The sequence below is a fragment of the Spironucleus salmonicida genome, chromosome 7, assembly GCF_000497125.1.
Source record: "Spironucleus salmonicida strain ATCC 50377 chromosome 7, whole genome shotgun sequence".
NCBI classification, from domain to species: domain Eukaryota; phylum Fornicata; order Diplomonadida; family Hexamitidae; genus Spironucleus; species Spironucleus salmonicida.
The window spans coordinates 1,375,259-1,398,159 of record NC_090602.1 but is presented as its reverse complement, the minus strand read 5'-3'; the positions used below and the strand labels follow the sequence as shown (position 1 = coordinate 1,398,159).

At 26.9% G+C, this 22,901-nt stretch overlaps 12 protein-coding genes across 12 annotated transcripts; 5 read left to right on the top strand and 7 right to left on the bottom strand. All coding sequences in view use genetic code 6, as the record gives it.

Annotated features, from left to right (window-relative positions):
- Window positions 1-101: 101 nt before the first annotated feature.
- On the bottom strand, window positions 102-5,045 carry SS50377_27621 (uncharacterized protein; the record flags this gene model as incomplete). Its single annotated transcript, XM_067911406.1, has 1 exon — window positions 102-5,045. One exon carries the CDS (start codon window positions 5,043-5,045, stop codon window positions 102-104), a length of 4,944 nt encoding a protein of 1,647 aa, XP_067762093.1.
- Window positions 5,046-5,247: 202 nt separating this feature from the next.
- On the bottom strand, window positions 5,248-5,415 carry SS50377_27620 (uncharacterized protein; the record flags this gene model as incomplete). Its single annotated transcript, XM_067911405.1, has 1 exon — window positions 5,248-5,415. The coding sequence occupies one exon, from the start codon at window positions 5,413-5,415 to the stop codon at window positions 5,248-5,250; it is 168 nt and encodes a 55-aa protein (XP_067762092.1).
- Window positions 5,416-5,854: 439 nt separating this feature from the next.
- On the bottom strand, window positions 5,855-7,240 carry SS50377_27619 (CHY and RING-type zinc-finger domain-containing protein; the record flags this gene model as incomplete). The annotated part of the gene is made up of 1 exon (XM_067911404.1): window positions 5,855-7,240. The coding sequence occupies one exon, from the start codon at window positions 7,238-7,240 to the stop codon at window positions 5,855-5,857; it is 1,386 nt and encodes a 461-aa protein (XP_067762091.1).
- A 269-nt stretch (window positions 7,241-7,509) lies between these two features.
- SS50377_27618 (uncharacterized protein) lies at window positions 7,510-8,037 on the top strand (the record flags this gene model as incomplete). The annotated part of the gene is made up of 1 exon (XM_067911403.1): window positions 7,510-8,037. One exon carries the CDS (start codon window positions 7,510-7,512, stop codon window positions 8,035-8,037), a length of 528 nt encoding a protein of 175 aa, XP_067762090.1.
- SS50377_27617 (Dynein intermediate chain) lies at window positions 8,038-10,230 on the bottom strand (the record flags this gene model as incomplete). The annotated part of the gene is made up of 1 exon (XM_067911402.1): window positions 8,038-10,230. The coding sequence occupies one exon, from the start codon at window positions 10,228-10,230 to the stop codon at window positions 8,038-8,040; it is 2,193 nt and encodes a 730-aa protein (XP_067762089.1).
- A 50-nt stretch (window positions 10,231-10,280) lies between these two features.
- On the bottom strand, window positions 10,281-11,084 carry SS50377_27616 (MRNA capping enzyme, beta chain; the record flags this gene model as incomplete). The annotated part of the gene is made up of 1 exon (XM_067911401.1): window positions 10,281-11,084. The coding sequence occupies one exon, from the start codon at window positions 11,082-11,084 to the stop codon at window positions 10,281-10,283; it is 804 nt and encodes a 267-aa protein (XP_067762088.1).
- A 45-nt stretch (window positions 11,085-11,129) lies between these two features.
- On the top strand, window positions 11,130-12,284 carry SS50377_27615 (FHA domain-containing protein; the record flags this gene model as incomplete). Its single annotated transcript, XM_067911400.1, has 1 exon — window positions 11,130-12,284. One exon carries the CDS (start codon window positions 11,130-11,132, stop codon window positions 12,282-12,284), a length of 1,155 nt encoding a protein of 384 aa, XP_067762087.1.
- A 662-nt stretch (window positions 12,285-12,946) lies between these two features.
- On the top strand, window positions 12,947-13,276 carry SS50377_27614 (Transmembrane domain-containing protein; the record flags this gene model as incomplete). Its single annotated transcript, XM_067911399.1, has 1 exon — window positions 12,947-13,276. One exon carries the CDS (start codon window positions 12,947-12,949, stop codon window positions 13,274-13,276), a length of 330 nt encoding a protein of 109 aa, XP_067762086.1.
- Window positions 13,277-13,349: 73 nt separating this feature from the next.
- SS50377_27613 (uncharacterized protein) lies at window positions 13,350-16,256 on the top strand (the record flags this gene model as incomplete). The annotated part of the gene is made up of 1 exon (XM_067911398.1): window positions 13,350-16,256. The coding sequence occupies one exon, from the start codon at window positions 13,350-13,352 to the stop codon at window positions 16,254-16,256; it is 2,907 nt and encodes a 968-aa protein (XP_067762085.1).
- Window positions 16,257-16,907: 651 nt separating this feature from the next.
- SS50377_27612 (uncharacterized protein) lies at window positions 16,908-19,508 on the bottom strand (the record flags this gene model as incomplete). The annotated part of the gene is made up of 1 exon (XM_067911397.1): window positions 16,908-19,508. The coding sequence occupies one exon, from the start codon at window positions 19,506-19,508 to the stop codon at window positions 16,908-16,910; it is 2,601 nt and encodes an 866-aa protein (XP_067762084.1).
- A 41-nt stretch (window positions 19,509-19,549) lies between these two features.
- On the bottom strand, window positions 19,550-20,614 carry SS50377_27611 (uncharacterized protein; the record flags this gene model as incomplete). Its single annotated transcript, XM_067911396.1, has 1 exon — window positions 19,550-20,614. One exon carries the CDS (start codon window positions 20,612-20,614, stop codon window positions 19,550-19,552), a length of 1,065 nt encoding a protein of 354 aa, XP_067762083.1.
- Window positions 20,615-21,030: 416 nt separating this feature from the next.
- Window positions 21,031-21,384, top strand: SS50377_27610 (uncharacterized protein; the record flags this gene model as incomplete). The annotated part of the gene is made up of 1 exon (XM_067911395.1): window positions 21,031-21,384. The coding sequence occupies one exon, from the start codon at window positions 21,031-21,033 to the stop codon at window positions 21,382-21,384; it is 354 nt and encodes a 117-aa protein (XP_067762082.1).
- Between the last annotated feature and the right edge of the window lie 1,517 nt (window positions 21,385-22,901).

The following is a 22,901-nucleotide window of genomic DNA, read 5'->3' as shown; positions in this document are numbered from 1 at the left end:
TAAAATTGCATTATAAAATTTAGAATATTATTAATATTACTAATGGTATAATAATATATAAATAAGATTATTAAATAAAATAATTGTAGTTAAAAGTAAAATCAGAGCGTTACAAAATTGTTTATTGATTCATAAATAGTTACGCTCCCGGAGCATCGAGCCCTTCCGCTCCTATCAGTGTAAGTTACCTATTAAATAACATTGTCTTTCTATGAAATAACAAGTAAATTTCTAATAGGAGCACCACCTTTGCTCACCTAAATACCATGCTAGATCATAGAGATATCCACTTAAAGCGTTTACGGTGTAACTATAATGGGAGAGAATGTATCACGATAAATAGTCAGATATTTATCAGAAGGAACATATATTTATTAATTAGCTTTTAATGAGCATTTTTTAACTGGCTCGTATGCCCAGGATCCAATACCAATTTATACTTCTTAGTTAGATACAAACATCTAATTCTCAATTTTATAACTAAATACCCTAGTAATTTTATCCATATTAATGTTAAACTAAATATTAAATTAGTTAAACGATAAGTTAGGATCAAAATCACGTTTATTAACACATTTTTAATAATATCCAACAACTACATTATATCTAGCATTATCTTATACAATGTCACAAAGAGGTCCAGCATAGCGCATATAGCCATGCTTCACTAACTGTGTAAAGAGTAATCCATTTTAGCAATTAAAAATACTCCTTAATATAAATTTTTAGAATTCGATATTCCATTCGTTTTTCAGGCATCTTTCTCTAATAAACGGCAATTATTCTGTTATTGTATATTTGTACATTTAAACAAAATCTTAACTATTTTATTGCAAATAAATAGCCTACATTCCTACTAAATCCTAATTATCAGAATATCGCAAAAGCCATGGATTAAAAATACCAAAGCTAAGTAACTTTAAGTAAAACTGATATGCAATACTCTTATCTCCAGTCTTTTTAATAAAAATTTGGCATAGATCTTTCTATTTAATTTAAGGATACTAAATCATCAAATTAATCCAATCCTCAATACAATTAATTTGTGCAGTTTAGTATGTGTTTATTATATTAAACTGATCTTAATTAGGTTAAACCTCAAACTTGAATGTGCTAATTAAAAGTTCATTTTGATAAATTTTAAGGAATAAAGAAAATTCTTGTTTAGGATAAACTTCAGCTAAAGTTATTTGATGCTCAACTTCATTTAGATCAAATTAATTAATACTATGTTCCTGAATTATATCCACATTATATATTTAATAATGCACATTAAGATTCTTCATAAATTTACCACCAATTTACAGTTAGATTGTATTTTTTCTATTCAAAGTACAGGTACTTTGACCATTTAGAAGAAGTTTTCCAGAAATATGATTTTAAACAGTGTCTTCAGATTCAAGTTTCTACACTTTCCACTACTAATTCCAAAGCAAAATTACTAATATATTATATTAAGTTTAATGCATCTAACTAAAATTTGGGGTTCTAACGAATGTTAGTAATTATTTAAACATATCACAGTAACTGAAACTAGTTAAATCAGTTTAACTATAAAACTCCATTTCGTTATATTCATTATTATACTAAATTTAATATAATTGATTTTCAGCCAAAAAGCATTGATTTATAAAATCTGACTCGTCAAACTCATTTTTATTATCACAAAGTGCTATGAATTGTTCAAAATTATCGGAATTGCGCTATTTTTATGAAAATAGAACGAAAAACTGCTCAATAGGATTTAAACTCCAAAATACTTTCCCAACAATATCTAAATACTCCAAATCATCTAAAATGAAAGCAGACATAACACTTTTAACTAGCATTTTGTTAGTAAATATTACCTTTCCATATGACTCGAAGAACGGGAAATCATTCAGTTTAATAAATAACATCAACTCAACGCATGAATTTTAATGTGTTAAAAATATTTTTTGCGGTATATTGAATGTGTGCCACGAATACAACATTTTTAAAATTGGAGAATGTCTTGCTAAATGATTATTTGTATTAATAGTAGTTCCAGAACTAGAAAATATAAAGTTACTAATTGTTAAATTTTATCTCTTCTGCTCATAAGGTTCAACAGGCAACGGTGACTTTTTAACAGATTTTTGAAGAGTCAAAATTTTTGCTTTTTATGATAAAGAAATCAAAATAGCTGTATGACCGGTATATGTTAATTATATTGTATTATAATTAGCATGCTCAGTAATCTAAAAGCCGATTTTTTATGGTTTCAAAGCGAGATCAGGACCTGCAAAATGCTATATCTCAGTTATATTTTAGGATGAAATTTCTAGAAATTCGTCTGTTCTAGCCATATAGCCTCCAGGAGCAGCAAAACAACATGGTGCACTCATTCCACCTTCCATTCTATTGGCACTAAAATTAGCACCGCCCATAAACGCTGATCGTTTTTGCTTCTACCTTTGCATTCCATCCACACAATTATTCATACATTCGGCTTACATAATTTATTACATTGGTTGAACTTACTTTTCCTTAATAAAAATCGAGGGAAATGGAGCTGCAAATGTTGCTGTGCACTCTGAATCGGTAAAAGCACCTGCCAGTAATTAGTTGTATTTTTATTCTTCAGAAATATGTAAAATTTGTGAAATATTGAAATGAGGGGGTTATGGAGGTTTTACACTTTAAAATTTGGTATTTTGGGATGATAATTAAAAGTTTTATATACTGTTTGAAAAGATACCAGAAATAGATATATCGCATTTACTAACAGCAAAAGTGTTATCATCAATGGGAATTATGTGTAATAGTTCATCATTGATGTTACTTTACTCTAAAATATTAACTCTAGCTACTTTCTTTCGAATGTTATTATTGTAAACATAAAGTGCATGTTCACCTGACTAAATGGTATTATTAAGCTAAAGAGTGCCATCTTTGTATATAAGAGGCTCGTTATTAATATAGTACTTCATTGGGTTAGAATCTGGTATAAACGTTTTGATCGTGCCATTTTTGGACACATTAAGTAAAGGCAATATTATTGAATCATGGCATTAGATTGTATGGGATAATTTATACAGTTGTTCGAGATATTAAAATTAAATTTCTATCGCTTGAGGCGTATTTCCTTCTTCAATCTTAATAGAAACTAACCCATTTTTATCAGTTAATAGATCACTTTAATTACTTAAAGGTCTTTAAAAAGTTGTTACAGAAACTTATACATTTTATAAATTGCACTGTTAATTAAATAGATGAATATCAATTGAGTTTATATAACTATAAATTTTACACAAACATGGGAAACCTTATACAACATATGAGTCTGAACATTATATTATCTTTCCTTCAATAACACCACTAATAACAGCTTCAAACTATTGTACATAAAATAATTCATACATTGATAAATCGATTTCAGTAAATATTTTTGGTAGAGGTTGCTTATGAATTATTTTTTTCTTACCAAACTCAGTGATAAATAATTCTAAGTTAAGATCAGTATCAATAATTTTCTGAATTCTCTAATCTTTATAGTTATACACCACTTCTGGATATAAATTGTTTACTATAAGTTTTGACTATCCAACTTGGGTAAAGTCAATATTTGCTGAGATAGTTGATTGAATCGTTGGTTTATAAATAATTTCATTAGTAATGTTTCCAAATATATCAAGAAGCTATACATCCAAATGTTAGTCTGTGAACTCTAATATATCAATACTGTTACCATCAATATAGTCTAAAATTTTATTATTATACTTTAATTTTTTACATTGTGAAGAATGTATTAAAATTTTAGCATCTTCTAATAAATAAGAGGTAAATGAATTATTAGATAATTATTATGACCATTCATAAAAACTATCATCTAGCTTAAATAGACAGTAAACAAATTAATTTTTACAATCTAGTCTAAATGAATAATTACTAAGATTTTTAATAATCTGTGTGGGTATCTTATCAATTACAGAAGAGTCTAATTACTCATTTCCATAATAAATTTTAATCTCTTACATCTACATATTGTTAGCAAAGAATTTAACATTTCCGTCAAATTCATAATCTAAAACAAAGAACAGCTTGGGGTTTAAGTTAATATCAGCTTAGAATTTCAAATTTCCAATAATTGTTAATATATTTATTGTATTAATTTAATTTTTTTAGACAAAATAGTGCTAGTTTACATTAAACAGTTCTTAAAACTCATCTTTTGTCATAAACTGATCAAAGATTGAATAAAAATGTCCAATATTTTAATCACAAATTGTAAACTATTAAGTTCTTGAAATAAGTCCTTCAAAGCACGCAGAGTATAAATCCTTATCAGATATATCCAATTCTTTTCTAAGATCAAATAATTAATCCCCGAAATTTTTTTTCTAAATAATATATTAAAATACCTTTTAACCAATAGTAGGAAACTCATATAAAATTTCTTTGGTACACAAGCACTGTATTTTATTAATATATTGCTTATTTTTTAAAAGTTCATCAATTAAAAAAATATGATCGGCGATCGTCATATATTATTAATAAAATTAACATATCTAATATTTTGGTACTAAACTAAAGTATAAATCCTTATTGGTCATTGCAGCATAACTTGTTTTCGCAAAATTAAGTTTGTACATCTTGATTTGATTCTCCAAAGATGAAACGAAGAAAATGGTGTCAAATTACTCTTAAGTTGTTATCTGCTGTTTTTAAGTTTAAACTTTTGCTTTTGCTTTTTTAATTTTAATAGTTTCAACCACCTAATCTGATTAAATTTAGAACCTAGCTGCAAACTCATCTAACGTTGTTGAACGGAGCCCAAAGAAAATTTTAGTATTCTCAATGAAGGCTATCTCTTATTATGAAAGTTATAAGGAATTAAAACTCGAAATAAGTGTCTAAATGTGCTAAATTTAGCTAGTAATAAGATATGTTGGATTTGCATTTATAATAACCTCATTGAATCTAGATAATAATGCCTTTTAGTGATCTAATAAGTTATTAACATCAATATCAACTGAATCTGTGGGAATAAGATATGATAGAAGTACTTTAGAGGGTAGATTCATTTTTGAGGATATTTACTTATGTATATAATTTATTATATTTTACATTTTACAGTAATAAAATATATAAGTAGCTAATTAAATAAATAATTATCAATTAAATTTAACTTTGGAAGTCTGTAGTTTATTTCGTTGCTTTATAATACACAACAACTGAATTGTATAAACAAATTGAAAGTAACCTACATATTAGTATATACTCAAATCACTAATAAAATTTTTTGTAAAACAATATTTCTACATTTGTAACATCACGTTTTAAGGTATAATCTTCTTCATCATAATCTTTGCCCTCAATATCTAGACGCATGCGATCATAGTTTTCTAACCTCTGTTTAAAATTATCAAATCTAGTTTTTATTATTGTTTCCATTTTAACTTGTTTATTTATAGTGTAAAGATAATTAATATAAAATAATTATTTATATGAATGAAAATATTTTTAAACGCAAATCATATAGCATATTATATAATTGTAACCAATAAATTTACTAACTTCTCTCGTTATATATTCATAATTTCTAAATTTGTCTACTTATTATGTTTATAATTTAGTCTGTAAAGGTTAAATATAATTATCAACTCAACTCTGTGAATAATCATTACATTACATGCATCACTATTTTAACCAACTAATATGATTCTTACATATTAAATATTATTGGAGCACAAGATATCAGTAAAACAAACCACGGCATATAAAATTTATATTATTTACTGAACTAGTAAATTATAAATATACTATTACCTTAAATAATAATATCACACTCATTAGCATGAGAGTATAATTAAATCATTCACCGAACTTTCTCTCATTCCAACTTCAACCTCCGCAATTCTCTAACTTCGACTATTGCTTCGACACTAATTTTATCTAAATCCCTCACATTTTCTGGAAACTCTTATCTAGCGTGCATTAAATTAATTGCGGCAAAACCTACTTTTTCGTCGAAAACACGAGTTAGACAGTACGCTAGAACGAATTCGCGAAGTGGAACAGGACCCTAAGGATTGATTAACTTTGGAATATGTGATTCCCAAAATTAACGATAACGTTCCACATAATCTTATATAACTTCATCCATTTCCAAATTATCAGATCTTGGTGACAAGATCAAAGGATATATAGGTGATCGATTATGCTTTTTTTTGATTAATAAATACTAATTAGTTATTACTTCTTATGCATCTTAGTCCAAATATTCGCTTTTTTAACTACAATTAACACCTAAACAATGAGGGCAAATATATCCTTTTGAATGCCAGTTAGCAACAAACTCTGGGCAACCTACACTACACTAAATTATATAATAATTACCAATTTAATAAAGCGGAATTTCTGTCATTGCATAAATGCTGATAAACTTTATCCAGTCTGCTTTACAACTAATATAGCTTCCCACTTGCTTCTTATCTAAAGGACACTCGAATGGTCCGTTATGGCTCATTTTTTCAACACATGACTAGTGGAGTACATGCCCACATGTTAGTGTTTATGGTCGAAATAGCAAGTTATCATAATTTGCAAAGCAAATAGGGCAGGGATCAGTAAGAAGCGGAGTACAGTCATGTAGTAGAGAGCCATGGCATCGGTTACAAATGTTACAATGAAATGGTTCTGGGAATGTTGTGCAGCCACAAATTTTACAATGAGAAAAAGGTGTGGAGTTACTGGAAACGCCACAAATCTTACACAAAAACTTTGCTAAAGGTTGACTACACTTAGTACAAAATTCACTTTAAATATCAGTTTCCATCTCACATGAGGCACAAAATGCTTTCTTGAAAGTAAATTTTTCGCATGAATCATCAAGTTCATCATGACAATATCTACAAAAAGTAGTAACACCACAATTACATTACAGGAGTAAATTGGTGGGAAAATGCTCACAACCAGTAGACTCGATTGATTCGAAGCGAGAAAAAATTAGTTCTTCTTTCTGGATTGAATGCTACCAGTGGTGTTTAATTTCCCCGGATGAAAGTAGATCAGCAAACTTTAACTTCATAGAGGAAAGTGATGCATTTGGTGTCATTATTGATGCTGGAAATATTGGGAGAGGAGGTAGTTTCAATAGATGTTAAGATGACTCAGATAATTATTAGTATGGTTCTTATAGTAAGAATTCACCTGTTGAACTTTATAGAATTTAGAAAATTGTTAGCGGCATTAGTAGAGTGGTTGAGTATATCCACATTACTAATATAATAATAGAGTTATAACTAATATTATGGAATTGAATTTTCTATAATAATAATTGTTATATAACTCCATATCATAAAAATTACTAATCTTATATGTATATCTTCTAGGTTTAGAGAAGGATAAGATTGAGGAATAATAATTATAAGGTTTTATTAAATATATACACTACATGGTTGTAAGAAAGTATGGGTAGAAAATGTAATTATTTGAAAAGACAATTTATAATATTAATATAATATCTATAGTTTTTATAAATTAAAAATGTAAAAACTATGTACTCAAATGTATATGGACCCTTAAGAGTTGGTCATCGAGCAATTTAAGGAGCCTGACGATATATTATAACTAAATGTAAGTATTGAAAAGTATATTAATTATCTTAATAGATAAATGTTAAAATATTAAATGCTAACAAGATTATAAGAAACTAGTGATGATGAGTAGTATTAATCTGATTCTTTATCATTTAGGTCAAATAAATCATAATAGAGAAACAAAACAAAATGGCGAGGCAATTATGATAATAATCTTGGATAAATATACAGACATCATGATTAAAAAGTTAATGCTATCCGAAACTCAAAGTTATAACAACTAATAGACTTAGAAAATAAATAACACAATAAGGAAGAAACTTAGGAATAGCTATTAAAAATATTAGAGCATGAAAAATTATAATTAGTGTAGTAGAAAAAAGAAAAAACTTTATCAAAAATTTAAGAGGTTTAAGAAAAACGAAAAATATTAGAATAGTAAAAATTATAGAAATATCTTTTCAAATAAAAGTGATCATTCTTCTGCACCTTCTTATTATTATACAACCGCTGCGATTCTTTCGCTTTCTACTTCTAAGAAATTAGCCTAGTCAACATTTTTAAAAATATAACCATTTTCTACACCTGTAAGTCTATAAATATATACGAAACCATTTTCATAACCTACTGCGAAGACCGGTACTTTTTTATTGAATTAAACAACGCGTACTGGAATAATTTCTTCTTTTTCATCAGGTTTTTCTTCTTCCTCATCATCATCAGTTTTTTTCTTAAATTGTAGTCTGTCGATAACTTTCATAGGTGATACAGTGGTCTCAGTTAAATCCCATAATTCAACAGTTCCTGCCTTTGTACCTGTTAATATAACTGTAGATTTGTAAGGACACCATTCTGCTGTATACACATGCTCTTCAGAAGGTGATCTAAGAGATACCAGTGCTTATTATGATTCTAAATTCCAGATTTTAGTAGTTCTGTCAGCAGAGCAGGATAAAAAATATCCTGGTGTACAAGGATTAACACGAACTCTGTAAATTGAACTTAAATGTCCTGTATATTGCATAAGAGTTTATTCAGAGTATGCTCTACTAGCCTTTCTAATAACTGCATCGTCTCCTGATACTAAATATGTGCTTTAATCTGGTAAGAAATCAATACTTAAACCAGCAGAAAGCTTTCTGATAATAGTCATTCTGTTACTAGTGCTCTTCTTATCATCTACACTTTTAATAGCTACAGGGTGTGATCCTACACTGGTTAATGTAAGAATATCTCTATATTCGAAACTTCTTTTAACACTACGTTCTACTACACGTCCATCTGCGCTAACCGTAATTAAGTTATCATAATCAGTACTAACCACATTGTCACCACTCATGCTACTAGTATCACCAGCTACCCAAGCACAATCCCATACCTTCGAAGTATGTTTTCCTGTTTTATTATTACTTTCTAAATTAGGGACTGCATATCCTTATGAATCAATTTATAAGTGTCTAAAGTCATAAACTGCCACACACCCATCAGAAAAACCAACAGATACTACAGATTTACCTAATGGAAGCCATGCAAGCGACGTAATTTATTATCTAGTAAAAAAATGAATTTTAGGATGTGTCGGATTTTCTGGCTACCAAACTGCAATAGCACCATAATGTTCATCAGAAGGTGCACTATTAGTATCTGCATATCCTACTGCCAACAGACGTTCATCTATTGGAGAGAAATCTAAACAAACAACTTTAAGAGAATGCATTAATGGAGATTTATAAATATACAGTTATTTAAGCTATAAAGGTGTTTTCTTTGAAACTTATGTATTATCTTTAGAAACAGTGAATTCTGATCGTAGAATTTGGCCATAATCTAAGTCAGGATCATACTACACATCTTGTGCCCTATAACTGCAAATGCGAGTTATTAAAGGATTTTATTAAACTAATAATTCTGCTAATAACATTGACTTTACAAATTTAGGATCATTAAAAATTCTACCTTCAAAACTTTATAAACGTTATTTTCTTAACTCATTACCTTTACCTTCATCATCATCTTTACCAATGGTAGACCCTATACTTTAACCAATACTTTAATCGGCAGTTTTTTATGTTCCTGTCGTGTATGCTGTTCCTGCTTCTGAAACATCATCACCCTCAGTTTTGGTATATGCAGTACCAACATCATCAAAATCTATCCCTCCCTCTTATTTCTTCTTAAATTCAACATCATCTGGTTATTGTACCAAAGTTACCTCTTCCTCTTTAATCAATGACATAATGTCAACATAATTTACTTCTACAGCTTAATCTTTAAATGTTTATTGACATGTTCCCACACCTTTTTCTTTCGCATACGCAGTTTTAGTTAAAATAACTGCTCCTGTATTTAAAACTTCTGTTTATACTAATGTTTAAATCTCCACGTTAACAGCTTGTCCAGGCTCTTGCATTTTTTTGCAGGCCTTCTCGTAATTATCATTTTATTTTGTTGTCTTCGCTGCGTCTTGTCCATCAGCTGCGAAAACAGATGGCGCTTGCATATAAAAAGTTCGTGATGCCGTAGGTGCTAAAATAACGGATTCTAATAACTAGTCATGTTTAATAAATGATTGGCCTTTACTAACAGTTACAGCCACTAATTTTTCAAGATGTTGCTCTGGTTGGTCTAAATCCTCAAATTCACGATCACGATCACCCTCGTCAGACATTTTGCGGAGAAGAAATTATATTATTAATTACATAATATTAAATATATTTTTCAGTCAAACTCATCACTGATATCTTCTTAAAGTTCCTCCTCGTCTTCTACCTTTTCTGGCTCGTCACCATCAAAAATATCACAATAATCGCTTAGAACACAACAAATCTCTCTTATTCCTTCAACAACTGTAGCAATATTATCACCCTCCAATTCAATCTGGAAGTCATCACCGTCACCAAATTCTGTCATATCACACTAAACATTTTAATAAATAACACTGCCTCTTTTCCGCCTCTCTGCACCAGAATCAACAAACGGTGGCACTTTAATTTCCAGACTTATGCTTATTCTGTAATCAAAATCAAAAACAGTTGAGATATCAAAGTTAGCTAATCTTATTTTAGCAATATTTTCTATAACTCTATTGTTGATATCCTCTCTTTTCCGTAGATTTAAAAACGGAAATGGCTGCTCAATTTTCATTGACTTTTGATAGAATGGCTCAAATTTTGGTTTGCGTATATTACCTAAGAAAATAAAATATTCTTAAGGAATAGAAGGTGAGAATTGAAGGTTTTATTATTGAGGCTCAAAAATTTAAGATGGGAAAGGTGGAAGCTTCTACTGTTTTAAAACTGCATTGATAAAAAATTTCAAATCTTCATCGGAAATATCAACGTATTATACCTGCACTAGGGATTCAGTAAGAAAATTTGGTTGGTATCGATATCTTCCTTATGAAATTTTACCAACACGGGCTTCTATTTCCACTTTTCCTGGTAGATTCAGAGTTTATAATATAGTAGTGAATCTGTTGAAGACTGGAGATGCTCTCAAAAAGTTTGTTACTGATGAAGTCATTTTGATCTTATTATTACTTATATTAAATATATTATAAATTATAAAATGTACGGGTACATTTCTGGTGACGGAAAGCTTTAGGAGATAAAATAACCAGTTTTCACAATAGGAAGACATGAAAGTAATGATTTAATAATAAATAATGGTTCAATATCAGCTTTTCATGCGAAACTTATTTTCCAAAATGGTGACGTATTTATCTAAGATTTAGGTTCACGAAATGGTACTTTTATTAATGACTATAGAATAAGAACAAATCCTTTTGGTTTAACTACAGATAATATTATTAGGTTTGGTATATATTAAGCTAGATATAAAGTAGGGTTCTAATAGCTACAAAACTTAGAACAGCTTTCAAGTACTCTTGTAGAATTCTAAAAACAAAAAGTCAATAATTAAATTCAGTAAATTAAGGCAGATACCAAGTATGCGACAGAACTTGAAACGGTTAAACATTTTCCATAAGTAGACACAAATACTAATAATTTGAGTTAGGTAACTAAAAAGGCGTTAGATATATCAGTAGAGGATTTATAGTAATAGCAAATTACACCTAAATAATTAGGGAAAAGTTCAAATCATGAAAAATAATAAACTAAAAATTCAATAATATCTTAATCTAGTTCATAGGCTAATACTATAACTTAGAATTCTAATATAAATTCACAGCAATATAGTTACTTAAATGTTAATCTAATTAATGCAATATCTAAATCTTTATAAAATTTTGATTATAATGAAGTTATAAGGCTTACTAGTAAATTTGGAGAAACAAAAATAGAAAAAGCAATGAAACATATGTTAGATACAATTAGTAATTTGCCTAGAAAAGTTTTACTGCCTGTTTCAGAATAAATTAAAAATTTGTAAGCGATTGTTCTTAGTATATAAGAAAACATGAATTTCTTAGATTACAAATATTTTAAACAGTCTATCCTTGATTTTAAGGTTAACTAGTAGTCAGATAAAGAATTTATTTCAGATTTAATGACAGAGATTACCTAGTTAAAAGAAGAAAATGCATATTTGAAGTCACTAAATAAAAGTGATGATAGATAACTTAATATTGCTATTAATGCAGCAAAGTCTATAACACAAGCAATAGACATTCTTTGCATTGGTGATATAAATGGTTTAAATATTAATGCCATATTAGGTGATTATTAATAGAATTTAAATAGTTCATGGAAGTTTTAGTGACTATTTTCTTTTATTTCATTGTTTAAAATAATAATCGGCCACTTTATTAAGATTAAAACATCATTAAATATAGTATATGGATTTATTCACATAACAGAAAAATAGTAGAAAAATCCACTTATTTATAGTTAAATTAAAATATTTATGTATTTGAATAAAATTTATCTACGAATTAAAAACCTTGTCATTAATAAAATTTAATATCCCCGAATGATGCTAATAAAATGTGATGCATAATATGACTTAGAAGAATAAAAAAATTAGTATTATTGAAACTATTAATAAAAATATCGAATATAGTTAATTAAGATAATATAGGAATAAAAAAGTAAATTATTATAAATAAGAAAAATAAATTACAGATAAATACTACTAGCAAAATATAAATATTAGATATTAATAAATTATTCTATGGGTTATAACTGCAGTTATTATTAATTATCCTTCTATCTTTTTTTGAGTTGTATCTTTGATATCGCTTATTTTCATACTCTTATAAGCATAAACTAAATCTTATTAATATAGTAGCTATTGTTAATAATAAATTTTTTCATTCATAAGATAGTATTCCAATGAAATTAAAATAGACTTAAATCCTTCATTTAGTATTTATTAAAATTAAGTATAATATATAATATAACATCTACTCCCCACTCCACAAAATGTCTAATCTTGATTTTCGTTCACACCCCTAAGAACGCCCTATTTTCCCTCGATTCCTCAGAAACCCACAACAAACCCCTAAATTGCCTATGAAATTGATTCCACTTACATTCCTATTCTGTGCATTTGTAATATTTTCTCTAACATTAATATATATTCTTTCTCAGAAAAGAGGTAAATTTTTTGTTCCTAAAAGATTGTTTTTAGCTGGATTTTGTTCGTGCATAGCTGGAAATATTTACGATTTTTTCACATGTTAATATGATATTCAAAGAAATGCCATGTGGTCGGGTGCTGCTCTTCTTTTTGCTTTAGTATTCATGAAATGAATAATTTGATCAAATTCGTTTTTATTTTTTATATAGTTATTATACAGTTAAAATATTATAATTTAATTAATAAATGACTATTACAAAAGAAATTTTAAATGACGAATAGGAGCTTATTAATTTAAAAATGGAGGATTTTACAGATTTAAATGATGTTATATAGTTTACGGCATTAGTCTTAGTCGCATGTATGCGAAATGAATTACAATTTATACAAAAAGTTAGCAATTCTACTTCGATTCTTATTTCTTTTATATAAAAGCCTAATAAATGTACATAGTAATTATTTATTATAATTATTAATGCTTCTATTGTATTTGACTTTGATAGATGTAGTTTATTCAATACATTATAATCGTCGTATAGAAGACTATTATATTAAGATACTCATAATAATGAGCTATCAAACTAGCATAACAATTTATTGTTAGAAATAATTTGCTAAAAATATGAAAAGTCGATTTTTACTTTATCATTGAAAGAAATTGAGAAGAAACCATTACCAAATTCTTATATCTAAAAAGATGAATTAAATATAAATCTTAATTTACTTTCAGAAAAAAATTCATTTTGGTAGGATAGACAACTAGTTTCGATTTTGTATGTGCATAGTATGCTTCTAAAATTTAGCTAAAACTGTTTAGATAATATTATAAGTTATTGCAAGGATGTTCAAGCTGATATTTTTTATATTTTATTTTTGTGTTGTATTGCTAACTTGAACATAGATTTTCTGTCAATCAGCTATTGCTAAAAAATAATGGTATCGGATGAATAATAAACTGTGTATAAGATTTATAATATCGTGAGAAACTCATAGTTTGATATAAATTTTTTAAACCCTTTCTTTTTATAACAAATTGCTAATAGTAATAATAAAGAAATAAAATTATTAACAATTGAACTAATAATCTTACGTTATAAATATGTTGACAACGATTTTTTATAAGATATACTCAAAATTTGTATTTCTGACCATAATATTTAATTATCCTACAAAGCCTTAGAATTTATGTCAGCTGAAGATTAAATTGATAACTATAAAAAAGTAATTATTAAATGTTTATCATCACAATCTAATGAAATAAAGATAAAAGGTCTTTAATCACTATCGTCATGTTTCATTGATTTATTCGAAGACATTACATTAATAGCACTTAAATCCGACGAAACATTTTTTATTCACTATTTAGAGTAGTTAAATAATAATTTTATGCTTTTATATGGATAGTTTGAGGATTTTGAGTATGATAAATTGAAAAACATTTTTAATGAATTATAATAAAGACATATATTATTCTGTTAAAAAGAGTAAATATTAAGTATTGAAGTTTAGAAATACATTTTAACGTAAAATGTACTTGATTTTTTGATATAATTTGATAATTCATTATTTACATGCATTATCTTAAATTCAATAAATTATGAACTTAATTAAAATTGTGTTCGTATTATACTTGAGTAGCTCTTTAATTGTAATGTTTATTTAGATTTTTATGGTATATAGTTGTTAAATTAATAATAAGTTGATGTATTATAGGTATTCACTGACAAATAACAACAATAACTTTTCGCGAAACTTACTAAAAAAATTAATAATGAATATATATATTTTGAAAATAAATGGTTAATTAAATATTTAGACAGTATTAACGAAGCTGAACCAGATTTCTATATATTTACGTAACTTATTGTTTTAACATAACAAGTTAATAACTAATAAAATATTCTGAGTAGAAGATCTAGTGGTTTAAGTTTAGATGATTTAAATCAACAATCTACTGTTGTATCAAATTCTTTTTAAATATTATTATAGAAATTTGAAGGGGAAAAGAAATTATTTTAAAAAAATTAGTTGACAAGAGAGCTATCATAATAGTTTTAATTTTTACAATAAGATTATGTATTAAAATTCATATCTATATTTTCTAATAATTTTTTAATTTTAAACTAAGATGACCTTATTGAAAAATAATTAATTATTTTTGATGAATTAAATAATATCGAGGCAGTTAAATATGCTTATAATATAATACATAATTTTATTACTTTATCAAACTCTGTATAAGATAAAGATCTTGTAATTAAAACAGTATAGGCAAAATTATTTAACTTTTTGAACTAAATTAAATTAAATTTGTCAGATTATACTTTGATTAGGAAATTAGTCTAAATAAGTTTTAATCTATCTAATTTATCATTAACAAAACAATATGATACAAAATTGTTATTACCTTTGTAGTACTTTTCACTATCAATGCTATAAATTTAAATAGTTAACTAAGAACTTAGGTTTTGTTAACTCAAGTAATAAAAAAATTTAGGAATAGCATTGGCATCTTAAATTTAGAATATACTTATGAGGTAGTTTTCTAGTTAAAAATAATTACCAAAGCTATTATCTGTTAGTATCCCATTTATTGCATTGGCTAAATTGAAAATTATTACTGTAGATTTGGATATCTTAGACAATAATTTCATTTTTTATGAAATCAAAGATTTCATTTAATTATTGTAATAATTCTGTGAATCTTATTATACACAATACAATATTGCTAGCGTAAATAAGGAAACATCATATAAAGCATAATAATATCTCCCAGTTTACTCAATTTATTATTTAATACAATCGCTATCTCATGTATTTTATTCTAAATTAATCGAAGCGTAATAAACTTTATCATTTTAATAGCTAAGTCATCTTTGTTAGTAATCGTAATTTTAATCAATTATTTAATAAATATTTAAGATATTTGTTGATATTACAGTTTTAAATTAAAACTCTACATTTTCAATTAATTTTTTAGTCGGTGCTATTGCAAAATTTGAAAACAAGAGAATGTGCTTATTTCCAAATTATTCTGAAGATGTCAGAGTGGTATAATAATCATTAATATATCTTTTTAAATAATAGTTAGACACACTTGAATATGAATAAGAACTCGTATAAGTTAGCTATCCAAGTGGAATTTTTGAATGACAAAAAATCATCACTGCTTATATTTATTCTATTATGCATTTCAAATACTCATTAAAACCTTTTTCATTCTCCTCAAAATTCATTTCTTATATAAATTTAAAATTTGGGAGTAATAATGCCCCAGTTATTTAATTATTATTAAGTTTAACTTGATTTGCAATTAGAGATTAACGTACTTCAGCAAACTGTTTTGATAGTCGTTATAGTTTTTTATTGATTAGCTGGTTGATATTCTATATATTTTAGTTATGACTATCAACTTAACTTTTATAATAGTTAAATTGTTTATAAGCTTCATTAAGCGATTGTTCTGATATTACTTATAACGGATGCTATGAATTAAAATCTTAAGTCTGAAGTTAATACCGATGTGGTATTTGAATTGGTGAATACAAAAGCAATTAAGAATTTTTAAGATTATTAGATTGCAAGTTTAGCTACTGCTCTATTTAATCTATCTCATTTTATATATTAATTTTTTATTATCGTAATTCGATATTTTCATCGTATAATTTTTCTGTATTCTTATTAACTGCAATCTCCACTAATTCAGTAAAGTATTTTTATGTAGGATTCATCTGAAGCATAATCTTAAGTCTATTTAAATCAGCCTGCTATTTATTCATTTAAAATTAATATAATATAATAAACTCATTTATATAACTTAGCAATAATTTAGCTATTTTCTCGGCTTAAGTTTAAGTCGTCAAGAGTTCGCAAAAATATTGGTATTTATGTGTAGCTTTTGCCTACTCTCATACAATCTTCTTAATTAATCCATTTCTTTCTATGTGTCGGATAACTGGTAACTTCTATTGGATTTTTAAAAACAGTTAAATCATTAAAATTAGATTTCACTATACTTGAAAATTAGCATAATAATTTAATTTTTGTCTCAGGTATAAAATATACACTGTTAATATATGCTGCAAACCCAATTATATTTTGGTTTATATTACAAGCATAAAATTATGCTTCATCTTCACAAATAAATCCCTAGTTTAGTTTATAAATATTTTCCTATTAATCATCTTTAATATCTGAAAGCTTTTACTTAAAAATTTATTGCTAACTGACTACTAAATTTTATTCTTTTAAATATTATATTTTAAAAATTACTCTTTAAAGAGCATTCTCAGATGCAGAATTAGGTCTAGAGAGTAACTTTTCCTCAAATTATATTTTTTTAAACAACAAGTCTTCTAACTAAGTCTAATATTAAAGCTTTCTGATCTTTGTTATATCGGTACTGAAAAATTATTACTGTTCATCTTAAACGGTTTATATTTTTTCTTCATTTTCATGAATCCATTTCATGATCATTTCTTCATACTATGCTTGTTTATTAGACTATGCAACTTAATAAAAGAGCCATTCGTAAAATGATAATTTGTCAGCTAAGGAAATACTTTAGAAAGTATGCTGTTGAATTTTATGATAATATTTTTCGTATTAATATTATTACCGAATTGGTATACTGTTATAATCGAGTTTCATTTCAAAATATTCTACTTCTTCAGTAGTAAGGCTGATTTCAATATTGAAAAATTCAAATATAGACTGAAAAGTTTTGTATGGAAAATGAGTGATATTATACTAAGCTTAACCACATAATGTGTATTACTTTTTTTCAAGATAAAGATAACGTTCAGTTCTAAATAATATATCAAAAACTATCTATACATTATGGGAAGTTAAAAATGCCATAAGAGGTAAAATTTAATTAATTGCTTATAAATCTTAATAAGTTGTAGCTGTTTAATTTATATAGGAAATTACCAAATCAGCCCAAAGATCATCTCTAGTTCCTAAGAAATTTTAACCTTCCTATATTAGTTCTGATTTCTTAATCCTATTAAAATTTACACAATTAAGAAAATCTTTCTGAATAAAAGATGGAATATGATAATTTTCGGAAATAAAATGATCTGATGGTTCCTCATTATTATTTATTGATAAATCTTAGCTAAAACTAATTTTCTTTCTCGATTTCTACTAACTTACAGATGATTCATCATAATCATATTCTTCATCTTCAAAACTATTATCTCCATAATTATTATGAATATATTCTGCTTCTAATATGTGACCTTTTACTAACAGACGAATATTATTATATGCCAACTTAAAATGATATGGAACAATAGAATGGTTAAAGAATGGGTAAAAACAGTCAATAGGTTCATGAGTTTCTATTTCACTTTTACTTAAATTATCTTCTGTCTCAGATAACTAGATAGAGTTAACACTATTTAACTTGGTAATGATTTATTAAATTTCTATATCTTGATTTTATTACCAATAAAAACTCTCAATAAACTCAATTAAATTTATTTACTCAATATCAATTATATCTGTATGCCACTAAATAAACTAATATAGACCGAGGAACTTCATAAACAATAAATTATCTATTTTTAAACAATTTTCTTATAATACTGGTATTAATACTAATTTTGGTTTAGTTATTATAACTTTTTTCTCATTTTTAAAACCTAAAAATAGTTATTTCGCATAGTTTATCATTGTATCATTCAAAATAAGTAGTTATTTATAAAATAACGGATTTTCAGCATTATCCATATAATTAACCTCATTTAAATCCACCTAAAAATATCCATTTTCTTCAAAAAATTTTAAATAAAGATTCCGTTACCTACTAGAGTAAAATAGAATGTTCTGTTGATACATATTAAAGGATGCAAATTTTCCTATGAAAAAATCTATTTAATTTCTATATTTGTTAAAAATTTTGATAATTTACTTAGACTAATTAGTATCAATTATTAAATTTATAAGATTCAAGAATGTTTATGGAAACTCTAAACTAGGATACTTAACAGGTTTTAAATCAGTTTTAGCAAGTTTTTTGTCAAATTCAACAGTTGTAACAAATGAATAAATAAATTGGTTGGGAACTTTCTCTATAATCATCGTATCAGCATCTAAAATAATACCAAATCCTTTTGGAAATTTAATGAAGTCGCCGATTACAGGATTTTTTGGTAAAATTGGAGTATTACCAATTCGGGAAAATGGTATCTTACGAACTTGCATCAAAAAAGCTAAATCCTACTTGTAAATGGTTCGAAGACTCCCAGTATTTTCAAAAAATGAAGACTACCATATTCCGTACTAGATTTGTGAAAGTCGCTCAGAATATCCTTAATAATCTTTAAAACTTTCATTTGTTAGTGCTAAAATGAATTCGGAGTCCGGCTTCTATTCAACCTAAAAATCTACTATTTTCATTTTTGGAGTGGGAGTGAAAATTTTTTAATAAAAATAAAACCTCATTTAGCGATTTCGAACACCAAATCGCCGTCCCCGAGTGTAACGGTGACGCCGCAAAGGCCCAAATCATTATTTTCGCAAACCACGATTTTACAGACGTGGCCTGTTCCGACAGCGGAAATGGCTTCAACGAAATCTGCTTGAACGAGCTGAACGTCGGCAGCAGATGCCTTCACGATTATTTCAGCAGTTTTGCAGCATCCCTGGCTGGCCAAAATTGCAGCGTAACGGCCGAAAACCTTAGGGCAGAAGGCAGGGAAACTCTCAAAATTGGCAATGGAGAGACCCTCCAAATTAACATTTTGGCAGTCACAGTTGATACCAGATAAGCGTTCGCTTGGGTTCGTTAAAGACCATGTCTGGTCAACCTTGAAGGCGACGAACTTCGAGTCCAAAACGACGGCAGGAATGTCGCATTTGAGTAACAAAAGCTGGAGAGCCTTTGCAATTGCGGCAGGGGAGGCCTTACGGTCGATCAAACAGTGGTCCGAACCATGTTTCTCGATGTCACTTTGTATCTACAAAATTTCTTCATAGCAGGCAAGGAAGGCAGAGGTAATTTATTTTCCTTCTAATACCTTAGAACAGATGTCTTTAAGTTAGTTGAAGCGTTTCGAAACCATCTGATAGTCGAATTTATCGAAATCAACACGGATGACCTGACCCTCTTTGGATGCATAAGCAATGTTGATATGAACCCAGAAAACTTCTGGAAAATCTTGACTGAAGCAGTCAATAACGTTGGGTAATTCATCACGAGAAATATTAACGTCAGCATAAGTTTGAAATTTGGCGGCCGCAACGGCAATCTAATCGACTGCAGCTTGGGCTAGAGGAGTCAAACTAGCTCTACGGGGCCTGATCGTTGATAATACACCGAAGGCTACTGAGTTCATTGGAGGGAGAGATTAACCAATATTAGAATAGCTGGGAACCGGGAAAATACGACCAGTGACGTATTTCAATACTTCCTTTTTAGCTCCTTTAGGAGGGGGTGCTGAGCGAGATTATTGAATAGTCGAAGATTTATCTGTGACAGAAGCATTATTTGTACCACAACCCATTTGGCGGAAAGATTATAAGAAAAGAAAAATACTAAATACTAAAAAATATAATATGTATAATATTCTTGTTCTCAAAAAACTAAAAAAACTATGAAAAATATATAAAAATATGTTGATTCTGCTGAATAAAATAGCAATTTTAGTATCACCTAAGTATAAAGAATATAGATGATCTTTTAATTATAATTCTACAATAATAGGATAATGATAATATATAAAAATTATATTATTTCACGTTTGAAAATTAGATTGACTACTATTAATTATAGTTCATATCAATTTATTTATTATTTACTGAACTATACAAAACACATAGACTATTTAATAGCTAGTATAACCTTACTAAATTCTTTGTCAAAATAAAGTATCTGAAAATTATATAATATATTACTGAATAACTTTTTAAATCATATTAAATGCGAAATGACATTAAAAATCCTTTTGACTACGAATAAGGCAATATTAAACTAAATAAATAATCTAGCTAGTTAGCAACATCATCATTATCCTGTATTATACCTTTGGTTACAGGTTTATCCCAAAAAAGTATTGAATTTTCGCGATCATTCAAAATGTAAATGAATATGATATCCTATTCAATAATATCACTGCTAGAAAACGAAGACTCTCTAGACTAACTTGTAGAATCACCAAAAGTTCTCCTCAAGAATCCATTTTAGTCCTCTTTAAACATATAGCATGGAAATGTTTCCACCTATTAGGATTCTGATGACAGTTTTGGTTTATTGTCAGAAAATACAGATCAGTGATTAGTTATTAGTTAAGTAAAATATTAATATTTTTTTTATTAGTTGTTCACTTAAAATGCATCAAGGTACTAGAATTTTAAAATTTATTATGTACTATCGGTGAAGGTTGAAATTTCAAAATTCTAATACTCAGATCATATTTCAGTAAAATTAATAACAAAACATGATACTACTCACTAAAAATAGCTACCTCTTACTCAATTATTTGCGTATATTTTAGTTTATATATTTTTGTATGTGGCCGTAAATATATCTATAAATGATTATTATTTCAAACATCAAAAATATAGCTAAATGTATACCAACTATTAGAATAGTTTGTGTATTTATCTAAGAAAACAAGTTGTAGGTAATCCAAAAGGAAAAATAATTCTATACTTAAGTTAACTTTTTTAAATAAGCAGTCTATCAAATTTTTGAGTATTACATATAAATAAGGAAAAATTATAATCGTTAATTATTACTAGGTAATTTTGCATCTTCTATTTCAATAAATTAAAACGAATCAAAATTTAGTGTTTTGTGTTTATGAAATGATAATCTAATTCTTACCTAATAAACTGCTAACTATCGTTATCGTTTTATTTTAGTATTATAGAAAAGCTATATATAAATTATTTATTTGGCTATATTTAACAGTATTATACATAAAAATATTAAAAATGGTATATGTTATTTTCTCAAGTACTATATATGAGGAAAATTGCCTCTTATTCAAAGTGTAAAAATTAGCATATATATAAATATTGCTGGAATAATTGATAATTATGATCTTAGGCTAAAAATATTAATAATATATTTGCTATATTTATCTGCTTAGCTTGAGAAATTCATTTGAGTCTAATCGAGTAAATTTTCTTGTTAAAATATCATATAAAAAATTATTGATATTTCTTGTTTTAGCTTTATAGATAAAATTTGTAAAGTTTATATTTACAGTATTTTTGAAAATAATAAAAATGTAAAGTATATCAAACTTTTATGTTGTATGGATGCACTTGTTGTACATTAGTATTATAGATAAAATAAAAATATAACGATTTAACATAGTTTTAAGCTTTTATATTAAAAATTTAAATTATTACATGTGTACTTACTAAACACAAAACTTTAATTATTATGGTATTTTTAGTAGTAATCCTGATATGATATACCTATTTATACTTTTTTATAAATATATGTATTTTTGGCCATAAATCTTATATCTAAATAATTTAATTTTAGGACACCAAATTTATTAATACAATAAAATGAAATTATATGTCATTCTTACGTTAATAATGTAACTAACTATTTATATAAAGTTATTTTCGACTTTTATAAATAGTTTAGTAGATCTTGAACCATATCTATCAGATCTTATATATTATTAATACACATTTTCAGTTTCCATACTTTAACATTAACCTTCTATACTGGTATTGTTTAAATACACTCACCACAATATTACAGAACTTAGTTAAAATATTAACACCAATCACTTGATTTAATTATTTTAAGAGATTATGTTCTGATTT